At 43.6% G+C, this 22948-nt stretch overlaps 1 protein-coding gene and 1 long non-coding RNA gene across 4 annotated transcripts in view; one reads left to right on the plus strand and one right to left on the minus strand.

Annotated features, from left to right (window-relative positions):
* The window catches only part of LOC310684850, a 231750-nt gene that overhangs the window by 148994 nt on the left and 59808 nt on the right, over positions 1-22948 (minus strand). The window lies entirely within an intron of this gene.
* Positions 1-22948, plus strand: part of RPS6KA1 (ribosomal protein S6 kinase A1) — a 111260-nt gene that overhangs the window by 40625 nt on the left and 47687 nt on the right. For 2 of the 3 annotated variants that reach the window (XM_083455080.1, XM_083455079.1), the window contains one exon: positions 7906-7950. In XM_083455080.1, the coding sequence (XP_083311206.1) occupies positions 7906-7950 (45 nt within the window). Of the gene's footprint in view, positions 1-7905; positions 7951-17419; positions 17739-22948 lie in introns of those variants that run through there. The other variant, XM_083455084.1, reaches the window with a different exon arrangement.

Below are 22948 nucleotides of genomic sequence, written 5' to 3' on the forward strand. Positions count from 1 at the left end.
AAAAGCACATATCATAAAGACACTACAAGTCTCTCTTGTGTTTCATTGTCCCTGAAGGGAACATGGATCCTGGTAAGTGCACCTGCAACCCCTGGGCTCTTGAACTGCTTGTGGAAATTGGGATGGCATGTAAGACTGGTGTTAGAAGTGGGATCTGTGTTTCCTGCAGGGGAAGCTGAGAACTAGGTGTGCCTGAGCCAAAATGGAGGGAGGAGTAGTGACACCCCTTGAGCAGCTGGGCCAAATCCAGCAGCAAATTGAGCAACAGATAAAGCAGTGGAACCAGTGGTTCAGTGAAATGAAACAACTTCAAGCAGAGTATGTGAGAAGTCTCTGTGGAGAGGAAAGTGTGACTCCCTGGGAGGCAGGAGCCCTGCTTGGTGAGATGCTACAAGGTGTCAGGAGTGACCCAGGAGCTCAGCTGCAAGGCACTCAAAAGGAAGGGGTAGCTAGAGAGATCCAGAGCATGGGTGGGCAGGGGAGGGGCTTAAACTGAGAAGAGATGCAGTCTGTAGCTGAAGGTGTGGGGGGAGGCATGTTGGCAGGAGACGAGAGGCTGCTGATTGATTTTTCTACCCCCTGGGTTGCCTGCTGTAGAAGAAGGTGCAAAAGGAGAAAGGCAGGCAGGCAATTTGAACTACTTCAAATTGATTTCTCCACCCCTGGGGTGCTTGTTGTGGGAAAAGGGGGTGCAAGAGGAACGGTGGCTGCAGAGATGCCAGAAAAAAGAGAGCAGATGGTTCCTGCTGAATTGGTGAACTTACCCAGTTTCTGAGGGTGATCAAATAGTGGACTGCTCTCGTGCATATGCCTTTCTCCACTGCAGATTTATTAAACTGGAAAGCCACCACCTCTGGAAGGTTGTCAAGAGAGGAATGTGGCCCTCGAGCTGAAAAACGTTTTCCCATAGCTGGGGCACAGGAAACTGCAGATCACTGCCTGACCCCAGAGTGACAGAGGATGCCCTTGCCATCCATCCCTAATTAATTCAACAAATCTTTGTTCCTGCACTTATAACTCTGCATGGCAGGGAGAAATCCAATGGGTACAGCATTCCTGATCCATGCTGGATAAGGCATTACCTGCTGAATTTCTGCTAAAAATGCTGCTGAGAGAGGCTGGGGAGCTCTGCCCACCCCACCAAAGGTAGCAACCCTGGACCAGAATGTCAGTTATGTAAATTGCTCTGGGATCCTTGCCATGAAGGTCTTAACAAGGTTTTCTTAAACCTTTGGGTGTCAGTGAGTCACAAGGCAGGGGTGTTATCACAGTTGCACGGGGGGGGGGGGGGGGAGAAGTGTTATACTGTATTTGCAATTCCCAGGCTATTCAAGTATTAATGATTCAGTTTTAGAGACTAGTTACGTGTTTGTGCATGTGTGTTGTGTCCATCTCAAGGGTTAGATCTCTTGATTCAACTTGCAGGGTGGGGCTGTTGGGAGTTGTAGTCCAAAGCATCTGGAGGGTGCCAGCTTAGTGAAGGTGGCTTTAGCATTTAGTAGCCTGACTACTGTGGTCCATGTGTTAGGCACCTTGAGGCTGGATTACTGTAATGCTGCCCTTGGGTCTGGTTTGGAAGCTCCAGCTAGCAGAGAATGTGGTGGCCAGATTGCTAATGGGGGCATTAGCTGGCTGCAGTGGCTGCCCATCTAACTATTGAGCCAGGTTCAAGGTTGTGCTGCACTATGTGATTCTTCTGGTCATCAGTTTTGGCCTGCTGTCCAGATGCCTAATATTTCAGACCATGCATAATCAATCTGTGGATTCATTACCACAAGTTGTAGCAATGCTCATGAGTTTCATCTGAGTTTGGCACAAATGCAGTCAGTAAAGTACTGGATCAATGACACAGAACCTCAGGCCCAAGGGCCATATGTGGTCCTCCAGGACTGTCCGTTCGGCCCCTGGAACTCTCCCCAGGCCACACCCCTCACTGACCTTGTTTCTTTTCCTCTTTGAGTGTTTTTGCCTGGATTGGATGTTGTCCTTGAACTCTGACAAAGCCTCTTGCTTATCTGAGTGTAGGATGGAGGGAGCTGTGTATAAAAGCTAGCCTACTTTACAAAGGTAAAATTCATAGTTGTTGCTGCACCCTCCGTTACTTCGGCATGGGGTCTCCTGAAAGTTGCCCAGAAGAGAATGTGGTCTTTGGGCTGTAAAATGTTCCCCGCATATGGGCTGGAAGAATCTTCATCTTCTGACCTGACAAGGCAGCTCTTCTGTGTTTTGAGAGACATAAAAGAATTGTCTCCACTAGTGGAAGGGAGTTCTTCCCCTGGGGTTCTTCAAAGGACTGTGCTAGCACTAGTAAATTATGATTAATGCCACAAGTTGCACTGAAGTTTGGGTCTTGCTATTGGTGACAGCAGCAGTGGCAAACTGTAGTGTGGCAAGCCAGGTGAGCTTTGGTACAGCTGTGCTTTTCTAAGCCATTCAAAGGGGTGTACCTTTGCAGGGCTAATTTTCTGTAAGGAAACAGTACATAGTTGAGGGATTTATTGAACCTTATTTATTTCCTAGTGTCTCATTGTATGGTTAATTTGAATGCTTCAACCTTCCCAAGGCTCATGTGTTTTTGTGTGTTTTTTTAAACCTATTGATAACAATGACTGGGAAGCAATGGGGGGAAAAGGAATCAAATGAGTTTGTCCTCAAATCTGCTAAACAGCCTTCAAACCATGCTGACACTTTATTATGCTAATATAACAGCAGTGTAGCTGATGTAAAATTACACAACCAACCCCAGGTGATTTCAAGCTGGAATGAATTTGCTTTTCATGAAATACACAACCCTCACACTTGAAAAAATAAATAAAAATTAATTAAAGCTTCTCTATTCTCCAATATTAAGTGGCTTATTTGGACACATTATTACTACAGAAAGTGGATTCCCTCATGCCCCCCTAGGCAGTGTTGCATTTTGACCCACATTCAGGGGGTCTTAAGGCAAAGCTCACTGTGTTAATTGGGATCCTGTTTTCTCTTCCCCCCCCCTTCTCAGAAACAGATGTGGGTTTAAAACAGCAGCAACCCACCCTGCTGCACACCTGTAAATAGGGCCCAGCCCCGAACATTTTGGCGCCCAAAGTGGGAAATCCAAATTCCCCACTTCTGCATGAACACGCTCTAATCAGCAGAGGACACAATCCACTGGAAGTTCTTATTTGTGTGCTTCATTTTAAATGAACAGAAAACGAGTTTTTTGGTAATTTTTAAAGACCAAACAGGGTTATTGCAGCATAACTCCACTGAGTAGCCACCTTTGCCTCTAGCATAGGAAGCCACCTTATACAGAGGCAGACCGTTGGACCACCTAGCTCAGTACTGTCTATATACTGTTAGCAGCTCTCCAGGATCTCGGGCCCAGGGACATTTCCAGCCCTATCTGGAGATGCCGAGGATCGAACCAGGGACCTTCTGCATGCCAGGCAGATGCTATACCACTGAGCTGCGGCCCTCTTTTAATAGCAGCTGGTGGAAAAGGAGAGATAATTTTGTGACTACAATAAATCTGCTATTTAAGGTATTGGGAGTAGGAACAGAAAGCAATGTGTTTGACAGAAATTTAGGGACGTTGGTGGTGCTGTGGTCTAAACCACTCAGCCTCTTGGGCTTGTTGATCAGAAGGTCAGCAGTTCAAATCTGCACAATGGGGTGAGCTCGCATTGCTCTGTCCCAGCTTCTGCCAACCTAGCAGTTTGAAAGCACACCAGCGCAAGTAGATAAATAGGTACCACTGTGGCGGGAATGTAAACAGTGTTTCCGTGTGCTCTGGTTTCCATCACAGTGTGCCGTTGCGCCAGAAGCGGTTTAGTCATGCTGGCCACATGACCCGGAAAACTGTCTGTGGACAAACGCCAGCTCTCTCGGTCTGAAAGCGAGATGAGCACCACACTTCCTAGTTGCCTTTGACTAGACTTAACTGTCCAGGGGTCCTTTACCTTTACCTATTGATGCAATGCTTTTTGGACCCTGCTAGTCCTTCTTGAAGAAAAGGAATTAATTCTTCAGGGAACTTCTGAGAATCAAACATTAAGATCTGCTGCCTCTTTTCATTGGATGCGTCTACAGTACACCATTGATTTTTGTTCCTACTACCAATTCTGTTTTGGAGTTTGTGTTGCATTTCTTCTTAGGTGTCCCAAAATTTGTGTGTGTATATGTGCATGTTTGCTGTAACAGACTAACACACCTACCCCAGAAATTGAATGTTCAGGATCTCTTGTGCACAGTGAGACTCACATAGAAAAGGCCAAAGACTTGGGCCACATGAACACCATATATATTTTAAAGCACATAGCTTCCCCCCCTAAAAATTCCTGGGAACTGTACTTTACCTCTCACAGAGCTACCATACGTATCTCAACACAAATGGCAGTTTCTGGGATTCTTTAGGGGAAGCCATGTGCTTTAAATCATGCTGTTGGTAGGGCCTTGTGCTCTGTCCTACAATGGACTATCCTTGATCATCATGCATTTAAAGCAGTTCCCACCTGGCAGAATCCTGGGACCTGTAGTTTGTTAAGGGTGCTAGGCATTATAGCTTTGAGAGATACACTTCAGTTCCCAAGGTTCTTCATTGGAGGAGAAAGTGTTTTAAATGTATAGTGTGTACGCAGCTTTAATGGGCCTAGTAAATTAGTTTTTGTTGTTGAATTGGGTGGATGGGCTCTTTTCATCGCTGGATGTGTTCAAGCATAGGCCAGCCAAGCCATCTGTTGGTGATGTTCTAGCTCTGGATTTATTCCATTGGGGCACAGGTTGGACTAGGTGACCTAAAAGGCCCCCCTCCAAGTCTGTGATTTAATCAACTTCTTGGAGGAAGTTGGGAGAAAGGTTTATTGCTTAGCCTCCTTCAGATCATCCTGTGGTTGGCGTCTCCTCTAGCTATCAGGCTCCCATTTCTCCCCTTTCCCAGTGGTCTGAGGCTTGACCAGTGCTCCATGGCTGATGGCACGGCTATTCTTAATGGCGGCAGCAGCAGTCTGGTTTCATATTTCCTGTGTTGAATCCCTAGGGATCCCCTTTGCTTGGCTTTAGAACTTTCTTTGGCTTCCATGGTCCAGTTCAGCAGATTGCTTTCTGTCTGCATGGAGGATTATGCGGAATTAAAGAACTTTAACCAGCAGTTGTCCCCGGATAAACATCTTCTCCAAATTCAGCAGCCTCAGGTGGGAAGTTATGTAACCCACCTGGGCTTGGTTGGGTAACTGAGTTTGTTTTATTGGTGGGAGGGATACCTTTGGGGGGGGCGACAGTTGGTAATCTCTGGTATGGTTTGTGGGGTGAATCTTTCTTGGCAAAACTGCTTTCTTACATTGCAGGTGAAATAAAGCGTAGTCACTGGTTAAGAGACTAAGCTGTAGACTTGGCAAGTCTGCAGTTTGAATCTCTCCTCATATTGTGAGCTTGGGTCACACCCAACCCATACATTTAAATACATATCACTTTAACGAAGTTGGAGAATCCTAGAAACTGTAGTTTGTTAAGGGTGCTGGGAATCGTAGGTCTAGTGAGGCCAGCACCCTTAACACACCACAGCCCATGACTGTTAAAATGGTATAATAGTGCTCTAACTGTACGGTGTGAGCGTGGCCATTGTTACCAGTTCTGCTCCTGGATTGGATTGGGGGGGGGGTGCTTCTAGGGAGGACAAGACAGCCAGAGTCACCACTGAAAATCAGTGAGAATTCTCCTACGCAGCAAGAAGCAACATAGATAGAACTACCATATTTTTCCATGTATATGGTGCCCCCATGTATAAGACGCCCCCTATTTTGGGGGTCTAAATTTAAAGAAAATGAGGGGAGATGGCCCAGAGTTGTTGAGCTTTTTTTAAGGGGGACTTGCATGCGTGCCACATCACTCCAGCAGGGTCGTTGCAGGGTTTGGCAAAGTGGGCAGCCACTCCCCCCCCCCCAGAGCGTGGACCGCTTCCCCTCCATGCCACTGCGGGAAGCACTCCTTAGAGCACACGCCTCCCACAGCGGCATGGGGGGGGGGAGTTGCACACCTGCCAACCATCTGGCTGGCAGGTGCAGCTGCCCCTCCATGCCACTATCCATATATAGGACGACCCCAGTTTTTTTACATGATTTTTGAGTAAAAAAACCTCGTCTAATACACGGAACAATATGGTATATATTTGAATTGTAACTTCAAGAATTTATACCCGAGTTGCCTTTCCACTTCCAGATTTGGTTAAGGTGTTTGTTCATGCAAATTAGAAGTGCAGACGTATGTTTGGGATTTTTGGAGTAGAAAATGAAGGACTGTATAAGGGCTCCATTTGGTTATATTGTTGGCAATTCAGCTGATAAATATATTGGTTTCCTTAACGAGTTGCTGTTGGAATCAAGGCTTTATAAGTGTTGAAATAAAATGGGGTAAGAGCTTTGCAATGAGTCTCTGGTTAAAACCCAGGATGTGAGAAGCCACTGCCCGTTTTGGCAGTATCAGTTCTCCTTGGTTGACTTTGTTCTTGCCTGGCGCCTGGGGAGGAAGTGTTGATAAAAGGGGCTTCCGGCAGCTGCCTTGGCTACCTATGGCACACCTACCCAGATTACTTTCTGCTGAGTCATCCTTAAGATGTTGAACTACGTTTAACTCTTTCTTCTCAGCACCAAGGAAAGGATTTGCTTAGCGCACTGAAAAGAGTATCATAACACACCCATGGGAGTGGGTGACGCTGTGGTCTAAACCATTTCGCCTCTTGGACTTGCTGATCAGAAGGTTGGCGGTTCGAATCCGCATGACAGGGTGAGCTCCTGTTGCTCTGTCCCAGCTTCTGCCAACCTAGCAGTTCAAAAGCATACCAGTGTGAGTAGAGAAATAGGTACCGCTGTGGCAGGAAGGTAATTGGTGTTTCTGTGCGCTCGTCATGGTGTTCCGCTGCGCCAGAAGTGGTTTAGTCATGCTGGCCACATGACCCGGAAGCTGTCTGTGGACAAACACTGGCTCCCTCGGCCTGAAAGCAAGATGAGTGCCGCACCCCATAGTCACTTTTGACTGGACTTAACCGTAACTTTACCTTTACCTTTCCATAACACATCACTGTTGTACAATATCACTTTGGGTTAAAACTTGTTCTTCACATTTGTGTATTTTGTTACATGGTCCTGGTCTCTTGGGAATAGCTGCATTGTTAAAAGTACCGCATGATACTCATTCCACATTTGTAAGAAATCAGTATTTTAGCGTGGCAGCACACACGCTTTGGAACTCCTTGCTTATTGACATCAGACAAGACACCTTCCCTGTACTCCTTTTAGTGCCTGCTGAAAACGTTTTTGTTTAGGCATGCCTATTCGAAAGGTCGGCGGTTCGAATCCCCGCGGCGGGGTGCGCTCCCGTTGTTCGGTCCCAGCGCCTGCCAACCTAGCAGTTCAAAAGCACTTTCGGGTGCAAGTAGATAAATAGGGACCGCTTACTAGCGGGAAGGTAAACGCTGTTTCCGTGTGCGGCTCTGGCTCGCCAGAGCAGCGATGTCACGCTGGCCACGTGACCCGGAAGTGTCTTCGGACAGCGCTGGCCCCCGGCCTCTTTGAGTGAGATGGGCGCACAACCCTAGAGTCTGTCAAGACTGGCCCGTACGGGCAGGGGTACCTTTACCTTTATCCAGGCATGTAGAATGTCGGCATGTGTTTTAATCCAGCTTTTAGCTTATTGTCAAACCTAGTTATTTTTTGAATATTTTAAATAATTGTTTTTAACTATTCATTTACTTATAATGTAACTGCTTTATTCATTTCAAACTGCTTTGAAGAAAGATGCTAAGGCTTGTAGTAGGCTTGGAGCCTGTTAAGATCATCAAGCGGTGTTTAGATCATTGCTGTTTTTGTTCAGCAAGGGATGGTTGCTGCTGGACACGTTACTAATGGGAAGTTTGGCTTTTTTGCTTTACAGAATGGACAAGCTGCTCCAGAAGGAAAAAAGGGAGCTCTGCCGAAGGTAAAACCACACACATGAATCTTTTTGTGCTTTTATTACACAATGCTGGTTTGGATGTTTCACTATGGCATCGCTTCCAGACTCTTCCTCCATGTGACTTTGGTGTCTGGTGTGTTTTTTTCCAGCACAACTGAGAGTGAAATTAGTGATAGATTAATCTGTGGCTTTAATTAATCTATTGCTTCTCCCTCTGCCTCCCCAAAAGGTGTGTTGACAGAGATGGTATTTGCCTTTTCAAATCACAAATATTTTTTACTACCTGATTCACTCTTTCTTTTTTAACCAACTAAGGATCTCCACCATTCCCACTGAATTGCCTTGCCTTTGTCAAGGAGAAGTTTTGGACTACCTGTGTGTGACTTCACTCACGGAGGGTGGTGGGCTTGCTAAGATATGCAGCACCTGGAAAATGCACTCTGCCTGCAATGGAAGCACAACTTTGGGGAAAGGTTCAGGATTGGTTGCAGAAAGCTAGTAACAACTGCAGGCATGAGTGATGATGAGAAATCAGGAAAGATTTTTCAGTTTTGATGTGGGCGGGTGGTCAAGATTCACAGCAAGGTTCAAAAATCCACTCACAAATTTATTCAGTATTCAGGGGACTGTGTTGGGGGGGGGGGAGCAATCCTTCATTTATTTAACAAAATTTATATACCACTTGATTGTAACAAAATCTTCAAGCTGTTTACGAGGGAGGTTAAAATCAATCAAAACCGTTAAAAGCAAATAACTAAAACATGTTTAAAAACAATTGGAATCAGCAGTAAATGAAAAAGAGATTAAAACACATAAACATCCCCATATGTTACATATCAATAATAAACTCATTCTCTGAATACTAGTCCTTTATATTGGCTGCCACAGTTCTGATTCTGGTTTGGAAGCCAGTGGTTCTGTAGCTGCTTAGTGTCAGTTTTTTGTGTGTGTGATTGATAGTCTGAATAAAATGAATGCAAACTCAGTTTGTTGTATCCTTGGCTTATTCAGCTTCCATGATTTAGATGTTCAGATTACTGACAGCCTGGATAGCTCAGTTGGTTAGAGCATGATGCTGATAATGGCAAGGTTGCAAGTTTGATTCCTGTTTGGGACAGCTGCATATTTCTGCATTGCAGGGGTTTGGACTAGATGATCCTTCGGGCCCTTCCAATTCTATGATTTCTTGAATCAGAAGGGGGTTTCAGAAAGGGAGAAGAGGCTGGAGGAAATGGTGGCTAGCATTTTGGATTTGCTGAGAATGTGGGTCCCGACACTGTCTGTGCGCATTAATAACAGTTGCTTGACTTCTGTGTACAAGTATTCCCCACCCCCACTCGTTTAAAATATTGTTTGGTTGACTAGGGATTCTTTTCTTTAAGGGTAAGATTCCTATCTCTTTTGAGTCACTGAAACTCCGTTTTCTAACTTTATTCCTGAAATCGTAGATTAGTGGGCGTCACAAGATTCCGCCTGACTTGTACAAAGGGCACTTTGTCCTACAGCGCCAGCCTCAGAGAGGATTTGTATAGCATGGTAGCCAATGTGATACCCTCCAGAACGCCCAACAGCTCCAGCCAGCATGACCAATGATTAGAGATGGGGGAAGTTCCACTCCAACAACACTGAAGGTTGTAGGCTGGCCTCCCCCACTTGGAAAAGGTGCAAATTTACAAATTTATCCATCACTCAACCTAGGTATCTTCAACCTTTTCAAACCCAGCACCCACTTTTAACCCAAACATGCATTTGGGGACCCATTTCTTAGTCTATTACCATATATTTGCATGGTGGTAATGCTCCGGTTGTGACCAACCTTGGATCAAACCACAACCTAGTAGTGGGTCCTGACTCAACAGCTGAAGACCAGTGACTGAACTGACCTCTTTTCCAAAGTTGTAAGTGACTTGAAAATAGAGGAAGCATAGGCAGCCCCTTTTGTTGTATCTGAGAGAAGGGTCTTTTAATTTCTTTCCCCTAAGACTAGGACACAGGTGGTGTATCTTTTTTTGCCACTTGAGGCAAAATGGGAAGTGCAGCCTTTCTCTGCTACCATCAGCACTTCTGGTGAGACATGGCGCCAGCATTGGCACCAGTTTGGGGAGAGATCATGGTGATTTTCAGTGAGCTCTCGCAAGAAATCAGTGTAATCTTGCCTGAAACCAGAGCTGATGCCAGCACTGCTTCTCCACCAGCAGCAGAGGCAGTGCCGTAGGTGGGTTGCCTACAAGGGCACTGCCTACTTCAAAAATCTTTCAACTACACCTGAAAGTAATTCCCATAACAGCCTGGTGAAATGAATGTGAATTAAGTTCATTTTGGGATAGAAATTTGAACAAATTCTACTTCAATCTCTTGCATGTGTTTGTTTTTTTGTTGTTTTTTTTCTCTTTGGGTCTTTAACCTTAAAGGTCATTATTGTTGGGGAATGTAAATTAAACAATTCTCATTCCACTGTGTTTGTGTTTTGACGTTTTCTTAATCTTCTGTATATTTTATCCTTTCAGCACAGCAGCTTGTAATGTTCTGAATGCTGAACATTATTATTTTTTTGCTGAGGTTCATTTGGATGAACTTGAATTGATCTGTGAACTGAACATGAACCCAAACTAGTTTGTTTTGTAAAGAGACGAATGGGAATGGGAACCAGTTCCTTTTGGGACATGTCAAACTAAAACTAGTTCTTTTGAAAAATGAACTTTCAAAGTTCTGGTAGGATGTTTGCCTGATTCCTGGCCTGAATTTAACTTTGTCTTTAAAATTCTGCACAAATGTCTCTATCTGGTTAGTAGTTTTTCCAGGCAGCATTCTTTAGCTTGGCACCATTTCTTTCTTTTTTAGAAATAGGAGCTTCTGACTTTGATTTATTTTTTTCATAAAAAGCAAGGAAGATGGTGGACAATCCTCAAAACAGTCTTCATGCACCTCTTCCCTCTTGGCATTTTGGTGGCGTTAACTGTGAAACTAGCTATAGACTGTTCTTTCTCTGAGCTTTTCTGAAGTTCTGTGTGTCCACAGTGTTTGGGCTTCAAGTTCTCTGTATGTTTCTGAACTTGCAGAGTTTTTTTTTTAAAAAAGTTGTAGTCTTTTAATCTCTGAGATAGCTGACTTGAACTTTAAAATTGAATATGTCTTCATCATATTTTGGAGACTTCGTAGTGGGGAAAACACTACCTAATAAAATTATTTTTTATTTAATTGAAACCCAAATAACACCCCCTTTCCTGCTAATTTTAACAAGGAGACCAATATACTGGCATGTTGTCTTCCTGCACAAGGTCCAATGAAATGAGTCAGAACAAAGTCTTCCTGTAGCTCAAGCTCCAATTCACTTCATATGTTGCAAAACCTCTCATTTTGCATTGAGTTCAGTGGGTCAGATCTGTTTGCTTTCAAAGTTTGTTGCCCTTAATGGCCTCCAGGATCTACCACCAAAGGTAGCCATATTTCCCTGCCATGTTGCAAGACTGCCTCTAAAGATGCTTAGCTTACTGGTTTATTAATTTTATGATTTCCATTTAGAGACTATCTGAAGGCCTTGAAACAGTTTGCAATGTAAGTAGGAACGCTGCAAAGGAAGGTCTTGTAAGATGCTCACCCCATTTCTGAAGCATAGATGATCTCATTCTTCACACCCACTAGACCATCTAACATTCCTCCATCTCTCATCTGGGAGACGCCCAGTTTTATACCAGAGCAGGCTCTCAATCTGGAGAATGTAAAACTACTTCCATCCACTCACTCACACAGTTGTAACCTCCAAGGTTCGACACAACCTTAACTCCTGATAAAAACCAGTCAGCCCTGGTAGCAGACACAAACATCAACATCGCACCTAAAGTGGCCCTGAAGGCATAGCAAAAGACCAGAAGCATAGCTTTTGGGAATATTGAATAGTGATATTTCTAGAGAAAATACTAAATTCTTTCTGTATGCAACATCTGCAGTGAGAATCCTGGTGGCTAAGTACTGGAAGGGTAATCAAGTACCGACCAAAGAGGCATGGTTATGTAAATTATGTAAATATTTGGAAGTGGCCAAATTGACGGATGTAATAAGATTAAAGCCAATGAATACAGTCAAGAAGGAATGGAAGTGCTTGAATGATTATTTAGAAAGACAAGGTTATAATGTAAAAATTTGGCTGTGTCTAGAATGACCTTGTGAATGGAAAAGAGGAAACATATACCGGTATACATACATATATATATATATATATATATACACACACACACACACACACACACACATATATATCTATATATTAAGATGAAAATAATACTGAAATACAGATAAAATATGAAATGTGAAAGGGAGTGTTGTGAGAGTGATGGAAGTCTATTACTATTATTATTTTGTAAAATAGTGTTTATTGTATTGAAATATTATACTTTATTCTTTTATTGTCTACTTTTCTTTGAATTTTCTTTCTTTTTTCTTTTTCTTTATATTATTCTTTATGTATGGCTTGTTATTGATGTATTTACTTTGCAATAAAAATTCTTTAATATTAAAAAAAAGGTTGTTGTAGGGTCCACGAACCATATTACAATGGTGGAACAAAGTTTTTGCATCCAGGAGGTCACGGGATCAATCCCCAACATCTCCCATTAAAAGCAGCATAACATGGGAAAGACCTTTGCTTTCATCCCTGGAGAGCTGCTGGCAGTCAGAGTACACATTACTGGGCCAGATGCTCTGACCTGGTACAACTGGCAGCTTCCAATGTTGGCTGATCAGGTCAGGGAGGTCCCATTTTCATGCTAGACCTATCTTCCAGTGGGAAAGGGTGCCTGTCTCTCTTTAATTGCAGACATAGCATAAATTCTGGTGACAGAGGGCAAGAAGTTCCCAGCAATCCAATCACTTGCTGGTATCAGATGCTCTAATCTTAAAAAACCTTTTGTGTTTTTAAGCAGCTGAATTGGGCAGAAGGCTTTCCTTGAAAACAGCTGGCTAGATCTTGCCAGTGCAATGTTATCCGTGATGCGGGGGAGCAGGATGGGTAGAGCTATAGGCTTGTAATCTAGCTAAATTGGTTTCCTAGCTAGTGCTTAGGAACTGGCAAATCTGCTAGCTTGCCTGCATCCCATGACTCCTCTAGAGTCTGTGCAGTCGATTAGCAAAATATTAAGGGCTTGCTACTGAGATCTCTGTTGCTTTCTGTTGCTCCAGCTTTTCCTCTTTCCCTTTTTTGTTTTTTGAAAAAAGGTCTAGCCCACCTTATTCCTTAGGCTCAGGGTAAGTAACAAACTTCTTTAAAACACCAGCCTAAAGATCTGATTTCAGGCAAGCCTGTTCCCCAGTTTATGTTAAGTCTTGCATTGCTGCTTCAAACTGCCCTTGGGGAAACATTCCTAGAACAAAGGGAGTGCCAGGCTGCGTTTCATTGCCCCACAGAACTAAGAAAAAGTCAGCAGCACGCAGCTCTGTTGGGACTCCTTGTCCCAGGTTGAAGGGCCTCCATTTGCAGTTGCAATTGTTTCAGTCCCGTATGGATGAGGAAGCCACTGAGCACTGGTGCTTGAACAGTGCTGGAGTTCTTTGATAAGCGTTTTTAGCTCTCCACAGCTATTGTGATGTACTGCCTAGATTGCTAGACATCAGTGTGACCTAGATCAGGGATGGAAAATCTGTGTGCCCGCCTCGATATTGCTGGATCCCATCATCCCTGACCATTAGCAAGGCAAGGTGGGGTTGAGGGGTGTTGAAGTTAAGGAACAATTAGCAGGCCACACATTCCTCATTCCTGGCCTAGACAGCATGGTCCTGTCTGCAAGCCCCGACTAGCAAAGCAAGGGGATCTGGGCCACTCAACATCTTTCAGCCTAATCTACCTTGCAGGGTTGCTGTGAGTATAAAATAGGGGCGAGCCATATATGCTGTCCTGGGCTCCTTGAAGGAAGTGTAGGATAAAAACATATATGCAATACTGTACTGTGTTTTCAGATGTCCAATCTTCAGGGAATTATTTCTTCATGGACTTGTCTGCTGAAGATCTTGCCATGGAACGCTTGCATCTTCCACAAGATTCTTGGGAGAGCACACGGTCTACGTATAAATAAAATGGTTGTTGTTAGGGTTCTGTGTGAGTGACCCCTAAAACAGGGGTTCTTGGCTTATCAGTGCAGTTTGAAAGTTTGCTGTCCTTCTTAGATAGGAAGCCACTTCCCCAAGGTAGAGGGCTTTCCAAGCTGTGCCATCTGAGCTTCTTGTTAACCAGAGGTACCAGGGATTGGACCTTGGATCTTTCTGCATGTAGAACTCATGTCTTCCGACTGAGCTGTCCTCAGCCCCCAGGGTCACACAATCTACCCAACAGGCTAAATACGGCACACCCATGATAGCTTCAGTACACACCCTTGGAAACATTGTGGTTCAGAAGGGCACATGGGTGATCCTTTTGGGTCACTGTCACCTACCTCTGCACCATATTACAGAGTGAGTATGGCAGGAGGAAAATGAAACTGCAAAGAATGCAGATTTGCGCTCTGTGTGTGTGTGTGTGTGTGTGTGTGTGTTGCACAGCCACTGTTTCTTTATGTTGCTATGCTCTCAGACACATGCATCTGTTCCTCCCAGAACTCTTGACTGTCCCGTGCCAAGAATGGGCCCCAGCTAATGGCAAACTCTTTGGTGCCATTAAACAAATATATCAATCCTTCTCTCTCTCAGAGCCGTAGGCTTCAATTAATAATTGAATAAGGATCAGCTTTCAGAGCCCTGCATTCCTCATAACCAGCTAGCTTTTTCTGGCATTGTGGAAATAGCTTAGTTGCACAGCCAGGGGTGGGCTGGAGGATGGATGTCTTGAAAGCACTCCAAACGTCTTCTCTTGCTGTTTGTAACAATGCATTGAGCTGCCACAGGTTCTTGGTGTCCTGAAAATCCCATAACAGTCTCCTAAAAATTCAGGAGCAGTCTAGTGGTATATTGCTTCAATTGATAATTTGTTGTCTAATGATTTGGAGAAAGAAGTTTTTGTTTTTGTTTTTAAAAAAGAAGTTTTTGTTTTTGCAAAGAATGCCAGTCAATCTCCTTATTTATTTGTCTACTCAGTTTCTCAGATTTATATATCCTGTCTTTCCTCCAGGGACCTTAAAGCAGCATACATAGTCTCACCCCCACCTGCCTGTTGGTATCCTTAAAACAACTTTGTAAGGTAGGTGTGAGGCTGAGAGAATGATTGGCCAAGGTCACCCAGTGAACTACATGGTTGGGTGTGCATTTGAATTTGGGCCTCCTGGGTCCTAGTTTGACACTCTGAACCAGAGGTTCAAAGAGCACGGTGGGGCTGTTTGCAAAAGGGCTTTCAAACAGTTCCATGCTGCACTTTGTACAGTCTTGACAGCTGGATCTTCAAAGCATAGCACCATCCGCCATCACCTATTCCCCTTGCATAGCTACAATTCCCATAATGGTGTAACAATCCTTCCTTCCAAGAAACTTGGAATTGTAGCTTTCTGTGGGGAATAGGGGTGCCCTAGCAACTCTCAACTGCCCTTAAATAAGTTCCAGAATTCTTAGGGGGAAGCCATGGCTGCTTGAAGTGGTTTAATGCTGCTTTAAATGTATTGTGCAGATGGGGGCCTAGGTTGGACATGAAGCCCACAGGGTGATGTCGGGCCAGTCACGATCTCACAGACTAACCTGCCTCACAGGGCTGTTGTGAGGATAAAAGGTGGGACACCAACACTGTTTGCCAGTTGGTGCTTGTTAGAGGAAAGGTAGAATCTAACTGTACAGTGGTACCTCGGGTTACATACGCTTCAGGCTACATATGCTTCAGGTTACAGACTCCGCTAACCCAGAAATAGTACCTCGGGTTAAGAACTTTGCTTCAGGATGAGAACAGAAATTGTGCTCCAGCGGCGTGGTGGCAGCAGGAGGCCCCATTAACTAAAGTGGTACCTCAGGTTAAGAACAGTTTCAGGTTAAGAACAGACCTCCAGAACGAATTAAGTACTTAACCCGAGGTACCACCTCAATAATGTCTCATACCATTTTAATTCTTAATTGATTACATATTTCATAAATTGTATTATGTATTATATACCAGAATAATTGGATTAATCAGAGGGGAAAGCCTCCTATTGGTGGATTAAAAGAGCACTTCAACCTCCAATTCCTGCTGTTGGATCAAAGGTCTATTCCATAAGAAAATAAAACCCCCACAACTATCTTGTAATTAGTTACCAATTAAGAATATGAGGTTAGTGAGTCTGTCCATATCTCCTATGGCAGAAATAAATGACTTGGGTTTCAGTCAGTGATGCATTTAAATTGTGGAGAATTTGCAATGTGCACATATAAATATTGCAGAGATTTCAGACTTCTTTATATGAAAAGATCAAGCTTAAGACAGGCAATAAGAAATCAGGCCGGTTTGAGTTCTTGCAGTTAAGATCTCAGTGTTACAAGACAGCATTTTCAATACGATGGTCTAGTTTGGACTTGAGAGAGGTTATGTGTGAAAACACTTTGGCCCCAACCCAGCGGAAATTGCTCCTGCTTTAAGCCCCAGTGAAATCAGTAACCATTTTGCAGATGATGTGCAGCATGGAATGAATGCACACATGTTGAGAGGAGGGAGCAGGATTGCAGCTGTAGTCTCCACCTCCTACTTGCACACATGGATTTATAAACGTGTACAGCTCAGGATTCCCGGTTGTGCAAAGAGAATCACAAGCGTGTTCAGTTGTATGCAAACCTTCAAATGAACATGTGTAGGTCAGGGGTGCAACTTAGCATGGCAATTCTGCTTCTTTTGCCAGCCCCCAGCCCCCCCCCGCACACACACACACACACGTTGCATGTTGTCTGGCCTAACAGGACAAGCTGATAATCACAATTTCATGTGCATCATTTCAACTTACACATCAATTAAGTCTTGCTGTTTGGGGCTCAAGGACCCTGATGCACAAGTTTTTTGGGTTTTTTTACATTATCTTCAGAGTTGGAAGGTACCATGGAGGAGAGGGCTATTGCTAGCCATTATGGCTTTGCTCCACTACTGCCTCCACAGTTGGAGGCAGTAATGCTTCTGAATACCAGCTGTGGAAACTGTAGGAGGGGTGAGTGCTCATCCACCAGGCCCTGCTCATAGGCTTCCTACAGTCATCTGGTTGGCCACTGTGAGAACAGGATGCTGGACTAGATGGGCCATTGGCCTTTGTCCTTCTATATACTCTTTTTAAATAAAAGCAACTAATACTGCAAAACCTGTTCTGGTTTTGGCTGATGGTGCATCTAATGAAGAACCTGTTCTCCCACAGTTTCTAACTCTGGGCTCTTTTTGGCTGTTGCTGCTACATAACCTTTCCCTGAGCATAGTTGCTTTGGAGGCAAGCTGTATCTCCTGCCTGAGGTTGGCTTGTTCCTTCCCAAATGTTTTTGACAGTTATTACATCACGCTTGTGTGTTAACCAAGGGATGAGATGTAATATATTCTTGCAGAATTACAGGGTAATATTAGAACATGCTGTTTCCTGTTGTGTTTTCTTGAGCCGTTTCAAGTTCAGCAACAGCCTCAAGCATGAGAGGGAAATGTACCCGGACTGAATGATTTTTGTTTTCAGTAATCCTGTTTTTAGTTATAGAGTGACTGTTGTTTTAAAAGCTTTAGGAAGGTTAAGCATGCTTACACCTCGTAACCGTGAGTTCCACAGATGGTATCTGCGCTATGTGAAAAATTATGGCCATGGCTTGGCATAGTTGGACACGCTTAAGCTTGCAAGCGTTGGTGAAGTCTAAAATATGATGAACGTAGCAGTGGATTGCGACCCGCTTATTGTGTGTTGAACATAATGCAGGTTAGTATAAGAATTGGCTGCTTTTGGCGAACCCTCACTACCATCTTTCTGGCTCCATCCTCAGTGAGGCAGCAATCCTAGACATGTTTGCTAGGGGGTAAGCCTCACTGAACACCCCAAGACTTGCTTCCAAGTAGACATGTATAGGTTTGTGCTGTGATGATTATTTTTATGAAATAGATAACAATAAACTGTTAATTCCGTCTCCTGGGTTCAGTCACCAGTAGAAGGTGATAGTGATGATAGATTTTGACAGAAGCAAATGTGGTTGCTCTGAGGAGTCTTCTGTCTTCGAAAATCTGCCTTAGTTGGTGCTGTGTATACAGGGCGGTGGCTGAACAAAAATATCGACCTTTGCATCTGTTTGCTTTCTTGCACTGCTTTTTTTTTTTTTTTTTAAGTGCAGCTGCAGCATGGATTATGTGTTGAAGGTTTTTTACATCTGCAAGGAAGGATATTCTTGCTTGGAATGGTGTCCCCTTCCTTCTTGGAAAGGTGACTCCTTCCTTCACCGTTCAGTGTTGAGTGTCTCCTTTCCCCCTTGTGTTGTGCCTCTCTACTAATCTCCCTCACTTGCTGGGCTGTGGTGGGCAATGAAGCTTTCCTAGTTTGGCATTGTAGAGCTGAAATAACATTAGTGCTAGAAGTCAGGAAGACTCTCCTTTCGGTTATTGCCCTAACCAAAACTCATTAGGTGGCTTTAGGCAAACTTTTGTGTCTTAACCTCAGTGCTCCTCCAGTCTCTGACATGGGAATAATACTGGCCTACCTTCCAAGATTGTTGTATGGATTACTGAAATGAAGTTCATGAATACTGAACTGGAAGCCTGGGACTCCTACACTTTGACCCTATTTAAAACACCATCATATCACTTTAAACAGTCAAGGCTTCCCCCAGAGAATCCTAGGAATTGTAGTTCTTTCAAAGATGCTGAGAGAAGATCCCTATTGCCCTCACAGAACTACAATTTCCAGAGTAGTTCAACAATTCTTCTTCCCATGGAACTCTTGGAATTGTAGCTCTGTGCAAGGAATAGCTCTCAGCACCCTTAACAAACTACAGGTCCCAGGACCTGGGTTCTTTGGCGAAGCCATGACAATTTTTTAAAGTGGTGTGGTAATCCTTTAAATGTGTATTGTAGATGGGGCCTGTGTGTGCTTTAAATTGAAGCATAACCAACCTGACATCATAAGTGCCTTCACTGTTAGATTTCCTTACATGTGAAATTCATAAACGTGCTGGGAGCATAAAGTTTCTCTTTGATGTTGTGGTTTACATGTTTCATTTTATTGCATTACAAGTACATGCACTGCTATATGACAAAATGAGTTGAAAAAGCAAATGTGGATAAAAGAGGACAGAACAAAAACAATTAAAGCCATAGCCCCAAAGAATAATAAGTGGTGATGTGGCAACCTGCATCAGAATTTTTTCAGTTTGCGCGGGGAAATTTTCTGTCCTTAGGGCATGATATCATTTTAGCATGTTTATTTTACTTGTATTTAGTAAATGAAGCTAAAACATTGACTTTGTTAAGCCTGCCTAATATTTGTTTGTAGTTGTCACCAATAGATTTATGTAATGGCCGTTTTTCCTTGGACAAGCAAAGCACAGAGTGGGATGTGGGTCTATTTTTTGGGGGGGGGGGGAATTATATCCGATGTCCCTGTTTATAGTTAGATTACAATAGAAATACTTTCAAAAGTGTGATGTATCTTTACAAAAGGGCCATTGAAATGGTGGTGGAGGATGAATCCCTGACACCCCTCTGTTTATGGAGAAAATGTAGGAGAACTACATTTCAAAGAAAAAAACAGATTATAGGTGCATGAGTTAACTTTTCAGTGCTACAAACCAAATCAGAGTCGTCCCCCCAGTATCTAGCTGCTTCCATTCTAGCATCTGTAAATGTGCGTGCTTGGGGGGGGGGTGCAATGGTTGGGCCACTCTCCAAACCCATCCTGCTTCTCCGCTGCCGAAAAGAAAAAACGCAGTACCATCTTCATTTACCTTTTGCACCTGCCACATCTCTGTTGTTCCGGCACTGCCCATTTTAAATCTTGAGTATCAGTGAGATGAGCTTATGGGGCTTGGGGAGATACCATAGCTTAGAGAGTTAGCCTATGGTAGGTAGGTAGCCGTGTTGGTCTGCTGTAGTTGAAACAAAATAAAAAAAATCCTTCCAGTAGCACCTTAGAGACCAACTAAGTTTGTTATTGGTATGAGCTTTCGTGTGCGTGCACACTTCTTCAGATAGGTATCTGGGTATCTGAAGAAGTGTGCATGCACACAAAAGCTCATACCAATAACAAACTTAGTTGGTCTCTAAGGTGCTACTGGAAGGAATTTATTTTATTTTATAGCTGAGAGAGAGAGAGAGAGAGAGAGGGCATACACCTGCATTATACGGACAAGGTCCCAGTTCAACCCCCAGCATCTCCAGTCTTTTATTTATTTCTTCAAGGAGCAGAAAGAAACTTCTGCCTGAGACCCTCTGCCAGTCAAAGGAGACAAATAGTCTGCTCCGATGGAAGGCAACTTCCTAAGCTTTTAGCATCTAAATTGCATGATGATTGTGTTTGCCCCCTGGTCTCTAATTCTTAGACATGCTGCCGTCAGGTTTTCAAGCTTGTCTGTTCAGTGATGAGCACAATTAAAAAGTACTACCAGAAACCTTTTAGTGCATGGTTTCTCAATATGTGGTGGCCAGCCACTATTGTTGCAGCCATCAAGGCACCAGATTTCTTTTATGGGCTGGAATATGACTCTACTGTCACATTCCATATCTGCATACATGCACATGATTCCGTAATCCTGTCTGCGGCCACAGCTGCATACCAGTTTGAGGATACTTTCTGTAGCTCAGGTGTGGGTCGAAGGGAGGCTGAGAGGTGGCCCAGCATCTGCTGGCCTCAGGGCTCCTTGCAAAGAAAGAGTTCTGGACAAGCGAAAACTATGCTGGTCTAATCCAGCAAAGCACGACTTGCCCTTAAGCAAAGGGATAAAGGGTTTGGAGTTGTTGTTTTTTCACGTGCAGTTGGACACAAAATAAGGAGTTGGAAAAATTGTGTGCAGTTGAAAAGCTGATAGTGTGCAATTTGTAAAAATGGGCATTGTGTGTGGGATGGATTTCACATGTTAGACATATGTGCTTAAGAAGCACTTAACATGTACAGTGGTACCTCAGGTTACCTATGCTTCAGGTTACATACACTTCAGGTTACAGACTCCACTAACCCAGAAAAATTACCTTGGGTTAAGAACTTTGCTTCAGGATGAGAACAGAAATTGTGCAACGGCGGCGCGGCGGCAGCAGGAGGCCCCATTAGCTAAAGTGGTGCTTCAGGTTAAGAACAGTTTCAGGTTAAGAACAGACCTCTGGAACGAATTAAGTTCTTAACCCGAGGTACCACTGTATTCAGGTTATGTAAGGGTAGAATGCACTCAGTTAACTGTCCAAACCATATCAAACCATATTCTTCTTTTTGGCCAGAATCTCTGCTTGCTGTACCTTTGGGCAGTTAATGCTTCATCACATCCTTGCATATATCCTTAAAGGAATCCTTTTCTGTGTGCCTGTTAGTTACTGGGTTATGGCAGATTCATCAATGAATCGCTGCTGTATAGTAGATATTGCAGAGGGTTCGACCAGATGACCCTTGAGAGTTGCTTCCAACTCTATGATTCTGTGATAAGAACTACTGACTCCTATGGAGAAACTACCACTGATGCAGGGTGTAAACAAGGAGCAAAGTATGCTTTGTGTTCATTCAGCTGTGCATCTGATGGGGAATCTTTGCAGCTGGAAATTCTGCTTTTAAAATCCTGCTTGGGATCACAGAGCACAAGACGACATATGGCTTTATTGCTAAGAGAGCCTGCATATCCGTTTAAAAACACATCAGTGGACCACTGGGAATTCTAGTTTTAAAAAGAAAAGTGGCATCCATAAGCCTAAAGATAGCTTATCCCTCCTGTTCTCCTCTGCAAACAAAAACTCTTGGATAACACTTTTTAGTGAAATATTTATCCTTCCTGCTTCTTACTGTGGAGAGGGAACTTTCTCTGTGGAAACCCCTCAGCTATGTAATTTCTTGCCCACAGAGGTGCATCTGGCACCTTCACTGTGTACTCTTTGTTGTACTGTATTCTGAAAATGCGCCTTTTACCCTGACCTTTGAGATACATACAGTGTTACCTCAGGTTACATACGTTTCAGGTTACAGACGCTTCAGGTTACAGACTCTGCTAACCCAGAAATAGTACCTCAGGTTAAGAACTTTGCTTCAGGATGAGAACAGAAATTGCGCGGCAGCAGCAGGAGGCCACATTAGCTAAAGTGGTACCTCAGGTTAAGAACAGTTTCAAGAACGGACCTCCAGAACAAATTAAATTCTTAACCTGAGGTACCACTGTATTTTGGACCCACCCTGTTCTCTTAAGTGTCGCTTGCTTTAATGATTTAATATTGTATTTTAAAATGCTTGTAGAAATCTACTAATTAATAATAATAGGTTGTTTCCAACTAAGTTCTACCCAGAGTAGACTGACTGAAATTAATTGATGTACACTAGTCACACCCATTCATTTCAGTGGGTTTAATCTGAATATAAGTAATGTTGAATACAACCTAATAGTAGTAGTAGTAGCAGCAGCAACTACAGCAACCTGACGTATGCAGGTGAATTACTCCAGGATTCAAGAGGGCTGCCCATTGCTTAAATTGTTATATAGTCAGTGGGATATTCCTAATGGTATATTTCAGTTTCTTGGGGGGAGAAAAATGTGTTTCAGTCTTGCATGGTATATGCATGACAGGCCTCTATCTGAAATAGGATGCTGCTGTGTCTCTAGGTTGGGCTCAGATAATACTTCTGGTCTTGGATGGAGAAACAGGCAGGGCTTTGTTTTAAAGCAGGTACTGTACCTCGGCTGTTTCAGTGACCTCACTGGGAGAGACTGCGGCAGCAGTACTCCTTTTTATTTTTCCCTTGCAGCTTTTGTTTCATTGGGGTTGGCATACATAACTTTCCTCAGGCAGCAGTTTTAGGAGTTATCATTAGGGCTGCAAATTGTCAATTATTTAGCTTATTAAATGATTTAACCACTTGGGCTTCCTCCCTCCGGCATCAAAACACCTTTGAAGATCTTTAAGTGCTTCTACATCTGCTATTTTCTAACATATACAGTACACAATCTGCTAACTAGC

Source organism: Podarcis tiliguerta (genome assembly GCF_965153285.1).
Source record: "Podarcis tiliguerta genome assembly, chromosome: 8".
NCBI lineage: Eukaryota > Metazoa > Chordata > Lepidosauria > Squamata > Lacertidae > Podarcis > Podarcis tiliguerta.